General features: G+C 47.4%; 1 protein-coding gene across 2 annotated transcripts in view; it reads left to right on the forward strand.

The window, feature by feature from the left end:
• The window catches only part of CMBL (carboxymethylenebutenolidase homolog), a 28,853-nt gene extending 15,744 nt beyond the window's left edge, over positions 1-13,109 (forward strand). For both annotated transcript variants that reach the window (XM_004059047.5, XM_019013230.3), the window contains exons 2-6: positions 1,601-1,834; positions 3,860-3,967; positions 5,899-6,041; positions 10,104-10,195; positions 11,759-13,109. In XM_004059047.5, coding sequence (XP_004059095.1) covers positions 1,620-1,834; positions 3,860-3,967; positions 5,899-6,041; positions 10,104-10,195; positions 11,759-11,938 — 738 coding nt within the window. In that variant the 5' untranslated portion in view covers positions 1,601-1,619 and the 3' untranslated portion in view covers positions 11,939-13,109. The remainder of the gene's footprint in view (positions 1-1,600; positions 1,835-3,859; positions 3,968-5,898; positions 6,042-10,103; positions 10,196-11,758) is intronic.
• Positions 13,110-18,500: the final 5,391 nt, after the last annotated feature.

Here is an 18,500-nt window from a genome sequence, read left to right on the forward strand (position 1 = left end):
CTGATTGTGGTGGTGTGTGCCATAGTCCCAGCTACTTGGGAGGCTAAGGTGGGAGGATTAGTTGAGCCCAGGGAGGAGGTCGAGGCTGCAGTGAGCCGTGTTTGTGACACTGCACTCCAGCCGGGGCAAGATCCTGTCTCAAAAAACAAAACAAAAAAAATCCAAGTTGAGAATCTGTCTCAGCTAGTGAGTTTAATCTGTTTCCATTTATTTAAATTTAGGCAGGCCTGATGGCGGTGAGTTATCTCAGTTGATTGTTCACAGTCATTTACAAATCAAATTCCTTGTTCTACTACTCCCACTTTCCCCGCCTCATTTCCTGCTTTTTAATGAACAGGTTTTTAATTTCCTAATTCCTTCCTGTTTTCTATTTTGATTCACCAAGGGCTTCTAGGTGAATTTCAAACCCCATTCCCACTGTAAATTCCTCCAGGGTGTTGTGTCTGCTGATTCTTGTTTATTTGGATCGCCTCCTTGTGTATAGGTTTTCCTGATGAGCTGCTCTTCAGCGGGTCGTATTTTTGGCCTGGATTGTGGAAGTCTTGTGGTAAAGTGGATTTGCATTTGCCTCTGCCTGGTGTTCCAGGCAGTTCACTGGCCCAGGGTCAATTGTATTAATTTCTCAGCCAGGTATTCCTACTTTGCAAGCATGGTATACATTTGAGGATTGCTTTCTTTTTCTTTTCTTTTCTTTTTCTTTCTTTCTTTCTTTTTTTTTTTTGAGATGGCGTCTCGCTCTGTCGCCCAGGCTGGAGTGCAGTGGCGGGATCTCGGCTCACTGCAAGCTCCGCCTCCCGGGTTCCCGCCATTCTTCTGCCTCAGCCTCCCGAGTAGCTGGGACTACAGGCGCCCGCCACCACGCCCAGCTAATTTTTTGTTTTTTAGTAGAGACGGGGTTTCACCGTGTTAGCCAGGATGGTCTCGATCTCCTGACCTCGTGATCCGCCCGCCTCGGCCTCCCAAAGTGCTGGGATTACAGGCATGAGCCAGCACGCCTGGCCGAGGATTGCTTTCTTTTTTCCCTTCCACTCAGAATCTAGACGGAGATTGGTTTCTTCGCACACCCCTGAGCCTGGCGGATGGAGCTCTTCTCCTTTTGCTTTGGCCCCCTTCCCTGAGACATGAACCTTTGGGGCTCGACATTGCAGGCGTGGGTCTCTTACAAATTCCCGTCTCATGTGCTTCGATGGCTGTTTCTACACGTCGACACAAAATCCTAAGCACCCGACTGTTAGGGTGTGCTCCTGAGTTGGGCCCCGTCCCCCAGCATCACTGGGCCCCGTCAGCATCTGTGGGTGTCACCCTCACTCTGGCTTTCTGTTTCCTCTCCAATCCTGCCCCCTGAAGAGTCCCTTTTCCCTATGAGTTCTTTCATCGCTATTTTTTGTTGTTTTGTTGTTATTCAATTTGGCATTTCTAGTGTTTATAGCCTTACTCTGCAGTGTTGCCAGAACCAGAAGTTACCATTGGTTTCTTACATAATACTATAGATTTGGCTAAAATGAATTTTTTTCTATAATCTTGATTTGAGGTTTACTTACCATTTATAGCCTTTAGATTTGCAGCATTCAGAATATAACGCATGTTTCTCTCTCCATAGCCCGACTTAAATCTCTGCAATGGCTAACGAAGCTTATCCTTGTCCGTGTGACATTGGCCACAGACTTGAGTATGGAGGGCTAGGCCGTGAAGTTCAAGTCGAGCACATCAAGGCTTATGTCACCAAATCCCCCGTTGATGCAGGCAAAGCTGTGATTGTCATTCAAGATATATTTGGCTGGCAGTTGCCCAATACCAGATATATAGCTGACATGATCTCAGGAAATGGATACACGTATGTATAAAGTTGTGTTTCTTTGTTTAAATTCATATAAATTTCAGTGGTTTATTTTGTTCCCTTTAAAAAATAAAACCACAGCGGTCTGACTATACAGTATCTACTGTACATTAGAAACTTCCTTATCTCACTGCCGTGAAGATAGATGGGAAACGTCTTGGGAAATTAAACACCCACCTGGTGCTCCTAACCCCATCCCTGGGTTTCCTGTCCTCCTGGGAGTACCTGGCCTTTAGACTTGCTGGACATTGAGAATTCTTTTCCCGTGTGGGGCCTCAGCCAGACGCAGGCACTGGACATCTGAGGCCAACCTCACCTTCTGTCAAATGGACCCGTGACTTGGCCCTTCAAGCAGCTCAGCCTCGTGTCAGATTTCACGGCCCATTTGGACGGCAGGGTGTCCAAGGCTTCTCCTGGTCCATACACGTACGGTCGTGGCCCCCTCTGAATTAGACTGGGGTTCAGAAGTGGCACAGTGAGACCTTGCTCCCCTCCCCAAGTTTACCTTTTTGTCTGGCCAAGTGGCCGTGGCCACCTTTGGCCAAGGCTGATACCTGATTGCTTCTTATTTGCCCCGGTGTAAAGCGCAGAGGAGGGCCAGAACCTTCCTTCCTCTCCAGCGTCGGAAAGCATCAACCCAGCAAGCCCTGAGGTTGGTGCACGGCTGGATTTCCTTTGTTTTCACAGTAAGAGAAGCTGGAAACCCGAGGATGAGCCTACCTTGTTTTTCTAGGAAGAGAAACTGGCTTAAAGGAATCATGCCCACCCTGGTGGGATGCAGAGTCGGTGCTAAATGAAAAGAACTTCCTTGAAGTTTTCCTTTTTCACGTCCCCATATGAGGGGACTTAACTTTCTAGGGGCAAGCCCAGTAAAAATAAATAAGTAAATAAATAGCTAGTTTCAGTTGCTCAGCTAGACGCAGTGCTAAGGACATGACTGGGCTCATTGCCCTTAGTCCTCCTGGCAGCCCCTTGAGGGAGGAGCTGTTATTGCTCTCATTTTGCAGATTAGGAAACCAGGCCATAAAGAGAGCGCTTTGCGGCTGCCCCAGATCACTGGCCCAAGCAGCCGATCAAATGGCATTGCTGTTTCTGTTGTTTCACGGAGGGTCCTTTAGCAGGGGTCAGGACATAAAAGATAAGGAAAGACCCCTATTTTACAAAGCCCTTTCACAGGTATACAACTTTTTTTGCCCTCGAGAGGATCCTCTGGGGTTAGGCAGTGCAAGTGTGCTGTTCATCTGTCAGATGAGAAAATGAGGCTAGAAGCGGTGACATGACTTGTGAAGGCCACACAGCAGCATGGGGTGCACCGAGCCTCGAACTTGGATTTTCTCACTCCAGTTTCAGTGTTCTTCTACCCCTATAGGAGGAGCCCTGTTCCTCCAACCAGGTGGCAATTCTATTTTGGGAAACAGGACTCAACCCCAGCGGTTGGCTCTATCCCTCTGGGTTGACTTGCATGGAAGAGCGACCTGGACTGGGGCCAGGCTTGTTTGCGCTCTGCTGCCCGTCTTAGAACATACCCTCTGGATAGGAAACTGTGCTTCGTCGGCGTCTTGGTGGAGGCTGGGAACATTGCCTGGTCATAGTGACTGGACAAGTTAGCCAGGTGTGCCCTCTGGCTTGAGGCTCATGTGAAAGGCCAGGAGTCCCCCCCAGGCTGGCTGAGAGGGGCAGGAGGGGCCCTCAAAGCCACCCGCATCAGGCCCACTCCCCCAGGTGCCCCCACATCCCATGCCAGCCTATCCCATGGGAGTGTGCCCTGTGGATAGCCTCATTGCCAGGGCTGGGTTACCAGCAGGCTGCCAGACGCTGTGCACCTGCGGTTGTGAAACCTAAGATGGCTTGGCCCTGTGCCAGGTGGCTGCTTTGCTGCGATCAAAGTTGGCCTTCACACCCACTACTTTTCCTTTTCTCTGAGCCAGAATCGCCAACGTAGCAAGTTTTTAAATAAATGCAAGCAAAATACTGAGTCAAGCAACTCTGAAACTAAGATCAATTCGTGTCCATATTTTGCAGAACCATTGTTCCAGACTTCTTTGTAGGGCAAGAGCCTTGGGACCCCTCTGGCGACTGGTCTATCTTCCCTGAGTGGCTGAAAACAAGAAATGCCCAGAAGATCGATAGGTGAGTTATCCGTAGACGTGGCCATGTGCGCGGCGTGGCCCAGGGAGGTGAGAGCTGGGTGGGCTTCACCTTTCAGACACTACTCCTTACCTTGGGGTAGGACTTCTCCATGGCCAATGGAATCCTTCCCATGGCACAAAGGAGAAAAAATTTTTTTTTGTTTTTGCTCTGTTGGAGCCCAGGCTGGAGAGCAGTGGCATGATCTCGGCTCATTGCAACCTGTGCTTCCCAGGCTCAAGCAATTCTCCTGCCTCAGCCTCCCGAGTAGCTGGGATTACAGGCGCCTGCCACCAGCCCAGCTAATTTTTGTATTTTTAGTAGAGACGGGGTTTCACCATGTTGGCCAGGCTGGTCTCAAGTGCTGGGATTTTTTTTGTAATTAAAATTTTTAGGCCGGGCATGGTGGCTCACACCCGTAATCCCAGCACTTTGGCAGGCTGAGGCTGGCTGATCACTTGAGATCAGGAGTTTGAGACCAGCCTGGCCAACATGGTGAAACCTGCCTCTACTAAAAATACAAAAAACAAACAAACAAACCAAAAACTTAGCTGGGTGTCATGACGCACGCCTGTAGTCCCAGCTACTTGGGAGGCTGAGGCATGAGAATTGCTTGAACCTGGGAGACGGAGATTGCAGTGAGCCAAGATGGCACCACTGCACTCCAGCCTGGGGGACAGAGCGAGACTCCATCTCAAAAAAAAAAAAAAAAATTAATTAATTAAAAATTTTAAAATAAAATAGAGATGGGGTCTCACTATAGGCGTGAGCCACTGCACCCAGCTGGGATAGCATTCTTTATGTGATGATGATCAATATCAAACAATATTTTTATGAGCACCATCTATGAAAATAGAGATTTTAGTGCATCTGTCACCAAGAAGTGTACAATTTACCTAATATATAGTTTTTTAGCCCTCACCCCCTCCCACCCTCCCCCTTCTGAGTCTCCATAGTCCATTATATCACTCTATGTGCCTCTGTGAACCTACTCATAGCTTAGCTCCCACTTATAAGTGAGAACATACAGTATTTGGTTTTCCATTCCTGAGTTACTTCCCTTAGAGAAATGACCTCCAGCTCCATCCAAGTTGCTGCAAAAGATATTATTTTGTTCTTTCTTATGGCTGAGTATAGTCTATGGTGTATATAGGCCACGTTTTCTTTATCCACTCATTGGTCAATGGGCGCTTCGGTTGCATATCTTTGCAATTGTGCTGCAATAAACATACGTGTGCAGCCCACCTCCACTTTGGTACATTGCTTCTAGTTGAAAATGTGTTCTGAGTTCCAAACAATCAGTTTGCACATGAATCATTTGCCAGACGAGGGCCACTATTCTTGGTCCCCTCATGGCTGAAATAGTCCTGATGGCTTTCCAAATTTGGCTTCACTGGGTGGCAGGGGGAGGAGACAAGCAATGCATAGTGGGGAGTTTTGGGGAGAGAGTGAACGTGTGAAGTCAGAGAGTGTCTGGGCGTCTGCCCGTAGTTATGGCTGCTCATGGGAGAGAGGAGAGAGGAGACTCTTCTCCTGGGAGACTCAGGGGACAGAGGAGACTGGGGCACTCTGCAGGGAGCAGATCATGGACTCGGATCTTACGAACCGTGCTGTGGGCTGTGGCCTTCATCCCGAGGCTGTGGAAGACTGCTCAGCTCTCAGCTGGGAGTGAGGCAGTTGGATCTACGTTTTGGGAAGAGCCCAGCTTGCCTGCAGCTGTCAGGCAGTTGGAGGAGGGCTGGGCTTGGCAGGAAGATGTGCTGGGATGATGCATCAGTTGGGCCAGAGGTAGTAAGGATGGAGCTCCCAAAAGAAGAATCCTTGGCAACTTCAAAAACAGTTGCTGATGATACAGCCCTGTTATCATCAGCACAGCTCTTTGAGGGGTTCACAAAATAAGCCTGATTCTTGAATATTTTTTCTTTCTGTTCTAGAGAGATCAGTGCTATCTTGAAGTATCTGAAACAACAGTGTCATGCCCAGAAAATTGGCATCGTGGGATTCTGCTGGGGTGGAACTGCTGTCCATCATTTGATGATGAAATACTCAGAATTCAGGGCAGGGGTGTCCGTCTATGGTAAATCTGCCTTGTGCATTTTTAATCCATGCAGAAGGGAGGGGTGGAAGAGTGACAGCAATCACAAGCCTCCCCATCCAGTGTAACACAACCCCCAATAATGTGAAGACTGCCCATCTTATGGAAATGGGCTTTAAGAATCTGAAAATAGAGGTGGAGGTTTGTCATGCAGTTAACCAGAGGATGTCACCAGGGTCAAGAGGTCTGGGTCCCAGTGGTGTGACTTTGGGAAAGCCACCTAATCTAAACTCTCCATTTCTTCACCTAGGATGAAGGGGATAGCTTTTTTTTAATGTAATGATGATCAATATCACACAAGATTTTTATGAGCAACATCTATGAAAATATTTTTCTGGTGGTGGCTAATGCCTGTAATCCCAACACTTTGGGAGGCTTAGGCAGGCAGATCACTTGAGCTCAGGAGTTCAAGACCAGCCTGGACAACATGGCAAAATCCTGTCTCTACAAAAAATACAAAAATTAGCTGGGCGTGGTCACGTGCACCTGTAGTCCTAGCTACTCAGGAGGCTGAGCTGGGAAAATCACTTGAGCCCAAGAAGGTCAAGGCTGCAGTGAGCCATGATCATGCCGCTGCACTCCAGCCTGGGCGACAGAGCAAGACCCTGTCTCAAAAAAAAAAAAAAAAAAAAAAGAAAAAGAGAAAGAAAGAAAGGACTGATTTTTCCAAGATACAAATTGCTCTAACTGTACACAAACATGCACACACACTAAGAAAGAAAGCAAAGGCAGCCAGATGCGATGACTCACGCCTGTAATCCTAGCACTTTGGGAGTCCAAGATGGGCAGATGGCTTGAGCCCAGGAGTTCGAGACCAGCCTAAGCAACATAGAGAGACCTTGTCTCTATAAAAAATTTTAAGGCTGGGCGTGGTGGCTCACGCCTATAATCCCAGCACTTTGGGAGGCCGAGGTGGGTGGCTCATGAGGTCAAGAGTTCGAGACCAGCCTGGCCAATATGGTGAAACCCCGTCTCTACTAAAAATACAAAAATTAGCTGGGCGTGGTGGCGGGCGCCTGTAGTCCCAGATATTCAGGAGGGTGAGGCTGGAGAATTGCTTGAACCCGGGAGGTGGAGGTTGCTGTGAACCAAGATCGTGCCACTGCACTCCAACCCAGGCAACAGAGTGAGACTCTGTCAAAAGAAAAAGAAAAAAATTACTTGGGTGTACTGGCACGTGCCTGTGGTCCCAGCGTCTCAGGACGCTGAGGCAGGAGAATCACTTGAGCCCAGAAGTTTGAGGCTGCAGTGAGCTATGAATGCACCACTGCACTCCAACCTGGATGACAGGGAGTGAGACCTTGTCTCTTAAAATAAAATAAAATAAAATTAAAAAAAGGAAAGAAAGCCAAGGAAAACACACTCTAAAATCTAAATAGCCATTTATACATTTTTGGCCAAAACAAACCAAAGTTACCACAGCAATGAAATAACATTATATCTGTATATAGAAACTGCTTGCTAAATTCATGATATAGAAGCATTCAGACCAATAGATAAACGAAAACAAAAAAGACACATAGGAAATATAGCCTTTAAAAATAATGCAGATGCTCCTCTACTTACAATGGGGCTAAGTCTTGATAAACCCATCATAAATGGAAAATATCTGAAGTCGAAAATGCATTTAATCCATCTCACCTACCAAACATCATAGCCTCACCTGGCCGACCCGAAACACCTGCATCAGGCTACAGTTGGGCAAAATCATCTAACGCAAGGCCTATTTTATAATAAAGTCTTGAATGTCTCATGCAGTTTATTGAATTCTCTACTGAAAGTGAAAAACAGAATGGTTGTCTGGGTACTTGGGGAACAGTTTCTACTGAATGAGTGTCGCTTGTGCACCATTGTAAAGTCAAAAAATGAAAGTGGAACCATCGTTAGGCCTGGGACCATCTGAAGTGGATCATAAAGTTATACTAATGATTCCTTCTTGGGTTAATGGTTCCTCACTGTGGTATTTTCAACTACTTTTAGAGTTAAAAACGCCTTTAAATATTGACTTAGGACAACACAGAAGGACATAAACTTAAAAAGCAGTGGCCAGCTGCCTCTGGGAACAATGGAGCTGAGAGATGCTTTGTCTAGACCATGCTTTTGCGCGATTTAGCAAAAGGCGGTCGGGAGTGGATGCCTCCCCGGCGCCACCTTCTGGCCGCTGTTGTGCAGTGCGTGAGCTGCAGAGCGTGGCCGGGCTCAGGCCCAGGGATATCAAAAGAGGCCCATCCACATGAAGTAGCTTTGCTAGAGTGGGGAAGGGAGCGTGGCCACCTTTCCCGTGGCTCCCTGCCTCCTGAAGAGGAGTTACAGGTGAAGGAGGCTCTCTCTGTTACTTAGCTCTTCTGCTGCCAGCAGGAAGTGGAAAAAAGTTATGTTATTTACATCTTCTTATCTTAAAATGGTAACTTGCTGCAAATCTTTTACTTACTTATTTTTGCATAGAAGTGGACACACCCACAGGTTGTTTTCAGACAACCTGGGTCAGGCAGAGCATGCTTCTAATTTCAGAATTAATCTCGAATGAATGCTGAGATGAAAGATGAAAACTATTGTTATTATTTTTTGAGACAGCATCTTGTTCTGTCACCCAGGCTGGAGTGCAGTGGCACGATCTTGGCTCACTGAACCTCCACCTCCTGGGTCCAAGCAATTCTCCTGTCTCCGCCTCCTGAGTAGCTGGGGCTACCACACCCAGCTAATTTTGTATTTTTAGTAGAGACAAGGTTTTGCGTGGGTGGCCAGGCTGGTCTCGAACTCCTGACCTCAAGTGATCCACCCGCCTTGGCCTCCCAAAGTGCTGGGATTACAGGTGTGAGCCACCTCGCCTGGCCAAAAACTGATTTTTATAGACTGACCTGCTAGGCCCCGGCAGTTTCACACTTCCACACTTCCACACTCATGGTCTGGTGCGAGTGTAAATACCCACTCAAAAGACAGCTCCTCTTACAAACAAAACTACTCAGTGCATTCAAGCCAGAACCCGTGGGACTTGTGTAGACCTGAGAAACTTCTCAAGCGAAGGTTTGACATTGATCCTCTTTGTAAATGAAGGTACATCCCAGCGGGACATTCCTCAGGCTGCTCCTCATCTTTCCATACTAAGCAGCGGACGAGGTCTCATTCAATTATTTAATGGCCTGATTCCCAGTCCATAAAGTGGGGAGGTAGAGAGTAGGAAGATCTGACTAAATAAATTTCTCTTGTACTCTTATAATCCTCTTTTTTTTTTTTTTTTTTTTCTGAGACGGAGTCTTGCTCTGTCGCCCGGAGCTGGAGTGCAATGGCATGATCTTGGCTCACTGCAACCTCCACCTCCCGGGTTCAAGCAGTTCTCCTGCCTCAGCCTCCCGAGTAGCTGAGATTACAGGCATTTGCCACCACACCTGGCTAATTTTTGTATTTTTAGTAGAGACAGGGTTTCACCATGTTGGCCAGGCTAGTCTCGGACTCCCGACCTCATGATCCGCCCTCCTCGACCTCCCAAAGTGCTGGGATTACAGGCTTGAGTCACTGCGCCCAGGCTTTGGGTTTTTTGTTTGTTTTGTTTTGACAGGGTCTCACTTTGTTGCCCAAGCTGGAGTGCAGTGGCACAAACATGGCTCACTGCAGCCTCAACTTTCCAGGCTCAAGCAATCCGCCCACCTTAGTCCCCCCAAGTAGCTGAGACTACAGGCACGCACCACCACACCCGGCTTATGTTTGTATTTTTTGTAGAGACAGGGTTTTGCGATATTACCCAGGCTGCTCTCAAACTCCTGAGCCCAAGCCATCCACCTGCCTCAGCCTCTCGAAGTGCTGGGATTACAGGCGTGAGCCACCGCGCCCGGCCTTCTTTTACGCTGATCTTACAAGTGGGGCCACTTCTGTGGAATGGCTAAAAAAGAAAATAAAGTCCGCAAAGCAGAGATTTTACTTTGAAAAATCAAACCCAAATGTTGCAGTTTTCTGTGGCATGAGTGTGGGGATCATGTGGCATGGGTGTGGGGATCATGTGGCATGAGTGTGGGGATCAGACATCATGCCTCTGTGCTTGCTTTTCAGGCATCGTCAAGGATTCTGAAGACATTTACAATTTAAAGAACCCCACCTTGTTCATTTTTGCTGAAAATGATGTTGTGATTCCACTGAAGGACGTAAGTTGGCATCTTTTCTCTTCATATTTATTTATTTGAGATGGAGTCTCGCTCTGTCGCCCAGGCTGGAATGCAGTGGCGCGATCTCGGCTCACTGCAACCTCCACCTCCCAGGTTCAAGCCATTCTTGTGCCTCAGCCTCCCGAGTATCTGGGACTACAGGCGCCCACCACCACACCCGGCTAATTTTTGTATTTTAGTAGAGACGGGGTTTCACCATGTTGACCAGGCTGGTCTTGAACTCCTGACTTCAGGTGATCTGCCTGCCTTGGCCTCCCAAAGTGCTGGGATTATGGGCATGAGCCACCACGCCTGGCCTCATTTATATATTTAATAGCACGATTTGACATTCTGTGGGGAGTGGGAAGTCTTGAAGGATGCATTTGTTGCTCCAAATGTTTCCAACATTAACATTTTAAAGATGGGTTTTATTCAATTCCACTTATATAATTCCACTGTGGAAGTATAACCTTCCCAAAACACGCTTAAGGAAATGTCTGAGGGAAGTATTCTCAGCATGGCCTGGTTACCTGGTGGAGAAACAGGACCTCTTGCCCCACCTCTTTGCTAACCCACAAATTACAATAAAGTCTGTGACCTTAAAGACAAGGATTTATTAAACAAAGTCAGTTGATAAGGAAAAAGCAGAAGAAAAGTATGGTTCAAAAGCAGTCATTTAGCTGGGCGTGGTGGCTCATGCCTGTAATTCCAGAAACTCAGGAGGCTGAGGTGGGAGGATTGATTGAGGCTGAGAGTTTGAGACCAGGCTAGGCAGTCTAGCTAGATCCCTTCTCCACAAAAATATAAAAAAATTAGCTGGGATGGTGGCATACATCTGTAGTCCCAGCTATTTGGGAGCCTGAGGCAGGAAGATTGCTTGAGCACAGGAGTTGGAGGCTGCAGTGAGCCACGATTGTGCCACTCCACTCCAGCCTGGGTGACAGAGTGAGACCCTGACTCTTAAGAAAAAAAAGCAGTCATTTAGAAATTATTGTTATAATATTAGTAACTAATATATTAATGCAAATGATTTCAAATAATAGATGTATCATTTTTCCATTGCCCTGAAATCTCTCCTTTGCCAGACATAAGAACTGTGTTAGTTATAAAATTAGCAGTAGAGGCCGGGCGCCGTGGCTCACGCCTGTAATCCCAACACGTTGGGAGGCAGAGGCAGGCAGATCACTTGAGGTCAGGAGTTTGAGACTAGCCTGGTCAACATGGTGAAACCCTGTCTCTACTAAAAATACAAAAATTAGCTGGGCATGGTGGCGGGTGCCTGTCATCCCGGCTTCTCCGGAGGCTGAGGCAGGAGAATCACTTGAACATGGGAGGCAGAGGTTGCAGTGAGCCGAGATGGCGCCACTGAACTCCAACCTGGGCAACAGAGTGAGACCCTGTCTAAAAAGAAAAAAAATAGTGGGAAAGAATTCAGTGTAACTGTGGAACTTGTTTCTAATTTAAAGCATTGATGTTAAATTTCTGTTATGAACACTCACTAAAGATTTGGAGAATGGAAAGTATCACTAAAGGGTTAAAATCATGAAATCTTTTGCACACCAGGTATCTTTGCTGACTCAGAAGTTGAAAGAACACTGCAAAGTTGAATATCAAATTAAAACATTTTCTGGGCAGACTCATGGGTTCGTGCATCGGAAGAGAGAAGATTGCTCACCTGCAGACAAGCCCTACATTGACGAGGCGAGAAGGAATTTAATTGAGTGGCTGAACAAGTACATGTAGCAAGAATCAAGGGCAAGCCTTCCTAGAATAGCTTTCATCCCAAAATTTGCTTGGAAATAGTTAGATCATTTGATTTAATTTTCACTTTTATAAAATAAGTGTAGGAACCCTAAAATTGATTATTTCATTTGAAACACAAATTCAGTAGGACGTAATGCATGAAATAATTTAATTTTTGACATGTACATCGAATCATAATTTAAAAACAAGGTCTGACCAGGTGTAGTGCCTCATGCCTGTAATTCCAGCCCTTTGGGAGGCCAAAGTGGGTGGATCACCTGAGGTCCGGAGTTTGAGACCAGCCTGGCCAACATGGCGAGACCCCATCTCTACAAAAAATACAAAAATTAGCCTGGTGTGGTGGTGCACGCCTGTAGTCCCAGCTACTTGGGAGGCTGAGGCACAAGAATCAATAGAACCCAGGAGGTGGAGACTGCAGTGAGCCAAGATTGTGCCACTACTGTACTCCAGCCTGGGCAACAGAGTGAGACCCTGTCTCAAAAATAAATAAGTAAATAAATAAATAAATAAAATAAAAACCAGGTCAGTACCTGGAGAATTTGAATGATAGAGAATGATAGAGTAATACCCTAATTATTAGTTAAAACCTACAGGCCGGGTGCGGTGGCTCACGCCTGTAATCCCAGCACTTTGGGAGGCCAAGGTGGGTGGATCACTCGAGGTCAGGAGTTCAAGACCAGCCTGGCCAACATGGTGAAACCCCATCTCTACTGAAAATACAAAAATCAGCCGGGCATGGTGGCATGTGCCTGTAATCCCAGCTACTCAGGATTCTGAGGAGGAGAATCACTTGAACCCGGAGGCAGAGGTTGCAGTGAGTCGAGATTGCGCTACTGCACTCCAGCCTGGGCAACAGAGGGAGACTCTGTCTCAGAAAAAAAACCTACAGCTGTTCAAGGACCAGCTGACAGGTCAAGTGTGGCCTTTTCTGGTCTTTGAACACATCATAGAAAGTGACAAATGCTGCAAAGCCATGAAGAACATGAACTATAAATTGGGGTAGACTAACTGCCCGGCTTAGACACTTATCTATGCCACAAAACAGCTGAATTTGTCACATTTATATATTGCAATATGGGAAGTATTGAGATCAAAACAGGATTCCATTGACCTAATTATATTAAGCTAATAAACTAATTTTTTGAATGTTTGAATTTGCAGCTTTTTTAAAAAGATAGCAGAGAACGGTGGGCTAGAGTTGTCACCCAGCTGTTGTCTCCTAAGCAGTGGATTTCCAGCACTGGCATTTTTGGGTCCCAGGGCCTGAGGCTACCTCAGAAATATCTCCTGTGTTTCTGATGGTGGCGTAAAGGGGAGAGCCGGTTAGAAACTCTGCACCTGCACCTACGGGGTGCGTCCATGTGACTTTGGGCAAGTGACTTGATGTTGTAGTTTTTTTCCTAATTTTGTCTTGACATCCTTCTCAGGAGAGAGTGGCTGTAAACTCTAGCCCTGCCCTGACGGGGATCCTGGGGATGTGGTCGTGGGTGTTTCCCACGTGCCTTTCATGGGATCCTTCTTTGTCCTGGCAGACGACCTGATTCCTGAGTGTCCAACCTGTGGCCAGGTGTCCCTCTCGCAGGAAGCTTGTTTATCCTGGCACATGCCCTTGTGGCTGTCATCTGACCTGTGTCCAGTTTATTCCTACTGAGACAGCCACTCTCCCGGAGAGCCCTGACCAGGAAAGAAGTTAGGATGGGGTAGAGAAGGCAACTCATCAGAACCCAAGAAATGACAGAAGCAGTTTATTGCTTACAGATCCAGAGAACAGAGGGCAGCACGCTTCGCAGGGCCAGCAAAAAGGGGGAGCCATTCAGGACACATGGGCTCAACCAGAAGGTGGAGAACGAGAGAGAGAGGGAGCTATGAGCCAAAGCCTTCATTGGGGCCCAGGGTGTCATCTAAGCAGGTTTCCCCTGGAGGTTCTAATTGGGGGGTTTAGAGCAAGCAGGCATGAGCCCCGGGGACTCACGCTGTGACTGAGAGGGGTCAGTGTGGGTAGGATATCGGCATGGCCCATGTGGGTGTGGGGGTCAGTGGGACAAGTCAAGCAGGTGGTATCCAGCTGTCCATGGGAAGGTGGTCCCAGGAGGCGGTTTTGTAAGGCAGATATCTGGATCGACCACCTTGGGGAACTGTGAGAAGTTGGATAACTGGAAATTGTGTTACTAATCCCTGCTTCTAGTATGAGAAAGTCCAACTTACATTCAAATAGATGCTCAGGAAACATAAAATTCAAAGAATTCCCAAACTTGAGCTTCCTGAGCCTGTTTTTGCATCTGTCAAATGGGTATGGGGAGACCCTTTGCCTAATGTTGAGAGAATCCAAGCCTGAGCAGGGCTGGTCTACTGTGGACACTTAGTTGTGGACCCCAACAGGCCAAAGCCCTTGCCTGCTGAGGGCTGCTCCCAGGAGGCCTCACACATTCATCCGGCCTCCCAGGAAATCCCTGAGATGTGCTGGGCTTTTGCCGTGGAACGGTGTCAGTGAGCATGTAGCCAGTAGCCAGAGTCTTCAACATAGGAGGTCTAAAATTCGTGCGCGAATGAACCAAGGGTGTGGCTGTATCCTTCATGGTGAGCTTGGGGCCTGGGCAGCCTTCCCTCTGCTGAGTCCTTTGGTCAAATGTCATGGTGTTCTGAACCAGCACTGCAGATAGAAGTATAATGTAAGTCACACACATACTTCTTTAAAAAGATTTGTTCTTCAGTGACTATTAGACAAACAGATAAATGAAGGTAAAGGGAAAAAATGGCAACTTTAGCTTTTTTCCCCGTGTATGTAATTTTAAATTTTCTCATAGCCCCATTAAAAAAAGGGAAGAGACACAAGTGAAATTAATTTTAATAATGCATTTTAGCCCAATTTATCACAAATGTTCCATCAGTGTGTAATCAATGTAACGAATCATGAGTGAGATATTTTGTATTTTTTTTTTTTGGTCCTCTATCTTTGACATCTGGTGTGTATTTTCTGCTTACGCATATCTCAATTTGGATGCTAACTTTTCATCAGAAGTACTTGATTTGGCCAGGCACAGTGGCTCATGCCTGTAATCCCAGCACTTTGGGAGTCTGAGGTGGACTGATCATTTGAGGTCAGGAGTTCAAGATCAGCCTGGCCAACATGGTGAAACCCCATCTCCACTAAAAATTCAAAAATTAGCTAGGCATGGTGGTGGGCACCTGTAATCCCAGCTACTTGGGAAGCTGAGGCAGGAGAATCGCTTAAACCCGGAGGTGGAGGTTGCAGTGAGCTGAGATGGTGCCATTTTTCTCCACCCTGGGCCACAGAGCAAGACCCTGTCTCAAAAAAAAAAAAAAAAGTACTTGATTTGTGTTTAGATTTCACAAAATTTACAGTTGAGAAAAGTAGATTTACATATTTAAGTTTTCCGATAACTGAGTCTAGCATCAAAAGTCATTTCCTTTACAGTTCACCTCCCACATTGACAAAACTGCTTCATTTGTTTTAGAATAATTGGTTTGACTTTGAAGCAAAAGCGTATCCGTTTCAAAATGACGTCAATCTAAATTAAGTGAATTTACTGGCTGTGTCACTGTCATCGCAGTACTGACAGCATCGAGGTCAGAGGGTCTAGCACACACTGAACAGAGATCCGAGTGTGGTGGGATCAACAGAGCTTTCCACAATATTTTTTCTTGTCGTTTTTTCAGGAGAAGTTTTTTGTTTGTTTGTTTGTTTGTTTGAGACAGAGTCTTGCTCTGTCGCTCAGGCTGGAGTGCAGTGGTGCTATCTTGGCTCACTACAACCTCCGCCTCCTGGGTTCAAGTGATTCTCCTGCCTCAGCCTCCGGAGTAGCTGGGATTACAGGCGCCCACCACCACGCCCAGCTAATTTTTGTATTTTGAGTAAAGATAGGGTTTCACCATGTTGGCCAGGCTGGTCTCAAGTGGACCTCAAGTGATCCGCCCACCTCGGCCTCCCCAGGTGCTGGGATTACAGGCATGAGCCACCACGCCCAGCCCAGGAGAAGTATTTTACACTGCTTCAGTTTTTTAATTTAAGTGAATTAAAATGAAATGAGAAGTTGACCTCCCCAGGAGTGCTAACCCTGTAGCAGGGTAGTCACTGGCCACACCTGCAAGTCTATACTGGCGAGGAAGATTCGCATCCCCAACTGCATCCTGTTGACTTTCCATTAATCCTGTTTGTCCGCCTTATGGCAGCCCTGCAGCTGGTTGTGAAAGAAAATAGACGCTCAGGACCCAAAAGTCACTATGCCAGAGGGAAAGTTCAGCCTGGGAACTGCGCAATACTGCCTTCCTTTCCTTCCCAAACAGACAGCTGCAATGTCACAACCCTGTGTTAGAGCCTCGTCCGTAAGCCAGGATCCCACAACCATGGAAGGCCACACATCTCCCCAGATGGCCTCGCTCCCAGAGTGCTCACACAGAAATTCCTTGTGAGCAGCTAGATCTTTCAGGCTACATCCACCCCCTATAAACTAGCCCTGAAACAAGTTTTTTGGATCTCACCCTGACGATGTCAGTTACCAGGTGATCCTCACAGAGAGGACAAAGACAAGACCAGAAATCATCCCTGAGACAAATGCATAATTGACTTTTCCTGTGCTTCCTTTTTTCACGTGTAAAATGTAGATTTACTGAGACTCAGAGCCTCACAAGAATGCGGGCATCTGCCTCACTGCCTCCCTCCCCCGTCTTTTCCCTCCTGCTTGCCCTTGCCTTTTTAAATATTGCCGTGCCCCAGACCCCCTTTGGAAAAAGCACAGCTCACAGATGTTTCTGTGGCTTGTGGTTGTTTTCGTGGGCGTGTTCTCAACCTTGGCGAAATAAACCTCTGTGGATTGACAGCTGCCTTGGTCGCTTTTTGGTTAACATGGTTTTTCTCAATTACAGCCAGATCATTTATTTACTTGGCAAACTCCTCAAGCCTAGATCTGTGCCTCCGCTTAGCCCCTCTCCATGTCTGCAGACACCAAAAAGGCCATTTCTTTTCCCTCACATGCAGGCCTGGGCCCTACAGGCAGCTCCCTCCATCAGGTGAGACCTTAATTCTCCTTAAGTTCCAGATTGGGGCTGTTTTCATCCCAATGCCTGGCCAATGTGGGCAAAGTCTTATCAGTCCTGGGGCGCCAGCAACCTGCAAACTCAGTGCATTCCTGTTCTGGAAGACCAAGCAAGAAGGATGCCTGCGGCCTCAGGATCACCCCACCCCTTCTTCTGTAGAAGGGCAGCCAGTCCCGGTAGGGCTGGCCCCTCTGAGTCCCAGGGTGGGGATGTGCTTTTCAGGCCTTTAGATGAGAGCAGCAGAACTTATCAATGGTATTTGCATTTTAGAAAGATTAAAGTTCGGCCCCTCTGGAGAGGGAAGGAGCACAGTAACAGAAAGCAGAGATGTGAGCCTGACTGACGTGGTTTGGCTGTGTCCTCACTCAAATCTCATCTTGAATTGTAGTTCCCATAATCCCCACGTGTCGTGGGAGGGACCTGGTGGGAGGTAATTGTATCATAGGAGCAGTTACCTCCCTTCTGTTCTCATGAAAGTGAGTGAGTTCTCACAAGATCTGATGGTTTCATGAGGGGCTTTCCTCCCACTTCACACTCTATGTCTCCTTGCTGCTGCCATGTGAAGAAGGATGTGCCTGCTTCCCTTTCCACCATGATTGTAAGTTTCTTGAGGCCTCCCCAGCCGTGCTGAACTGTGAGTCAATTAAACTTCTTTTCTTTATAAATTACCTAGTCTCAGGTATGTCTTTAGTAGCAGCGTGAGAACAGACTAATACACTGACCGAGGCAGCAGAGTGGAGAGTTGCTGAGAGATGCAACTGCTTTTACTGCAGAGACTGAGAGGACACCAAGAAGCAAGACCCTGAGGTTGGCTTAGAGATTATCCAGCACAGAATCCTGAAGAGAAGCGGGCTGTGAGGAAACAGATTTTAATTTTGGTTCAGCCTGGAATATCAGTTGAGTTTTCTTGGGCTGCAAATAACAGAAAACCCGACTCACAGTGTCTAAGAGGGTAACATTTAAGTATCTCCCACACAGTCCTCCAGGGATCCCAGGTGGTTTGGGGGTTTCCTGGTGTCAGGACCCGGGTTGGTGCCTGCATTCTCTGGGCCCTAGGGCCTTACAAATCCCAGCCACAACAGGAAGGGAAGGAAGGAGCTCTTTCCTGCACCTCTGTTTTAGCGAGGGAGGGAGATCCCCCAGCTGTGTGCCCCGTGTGTTATGGGAGAGGCCGAGGACCTGGGCATCAGCTGAAGGGGAATTGGTGACGGGATTGGATTAGACCCTGACTCACTTAGCCAGGGATGGGGTGCGCTCCCTCTGGACAGAGCTGGGCTTTGGTGGGCTATGAAGAGGAGTGTGGAGGCTTGTTGTGGGGGGCAGTTGTATGAGACCCATGTGGCTCTGTAATGTTGAGAGTCATCCATGAGGTGGCTGTGGCAGGTATGGCAGAGGGAGAGTGCGAGGAAGACGAGGGTGAGAAGAGGAGGCTCAGGAGGGAAAAGCTGGATGTATCCATGCTTCATGTTTAGCTTGCTGTGGGTTT

The sequence above is a fragment of the Gorilla gorilla genome, chromosome 19, assembly GCF_029281585.2.
Source record: "Gorilla gorilla gorilla isolate KB3781 chromosome 19, NHGRI_mGorGor1-v2.1_pri, whole genome shotgun sequence".
Lineage (NCBI taxonomy): Eukaryota > Metazoa > Chordata > Mammalia > Primates > Hominidae > Gorilla > Gorilla gorilla.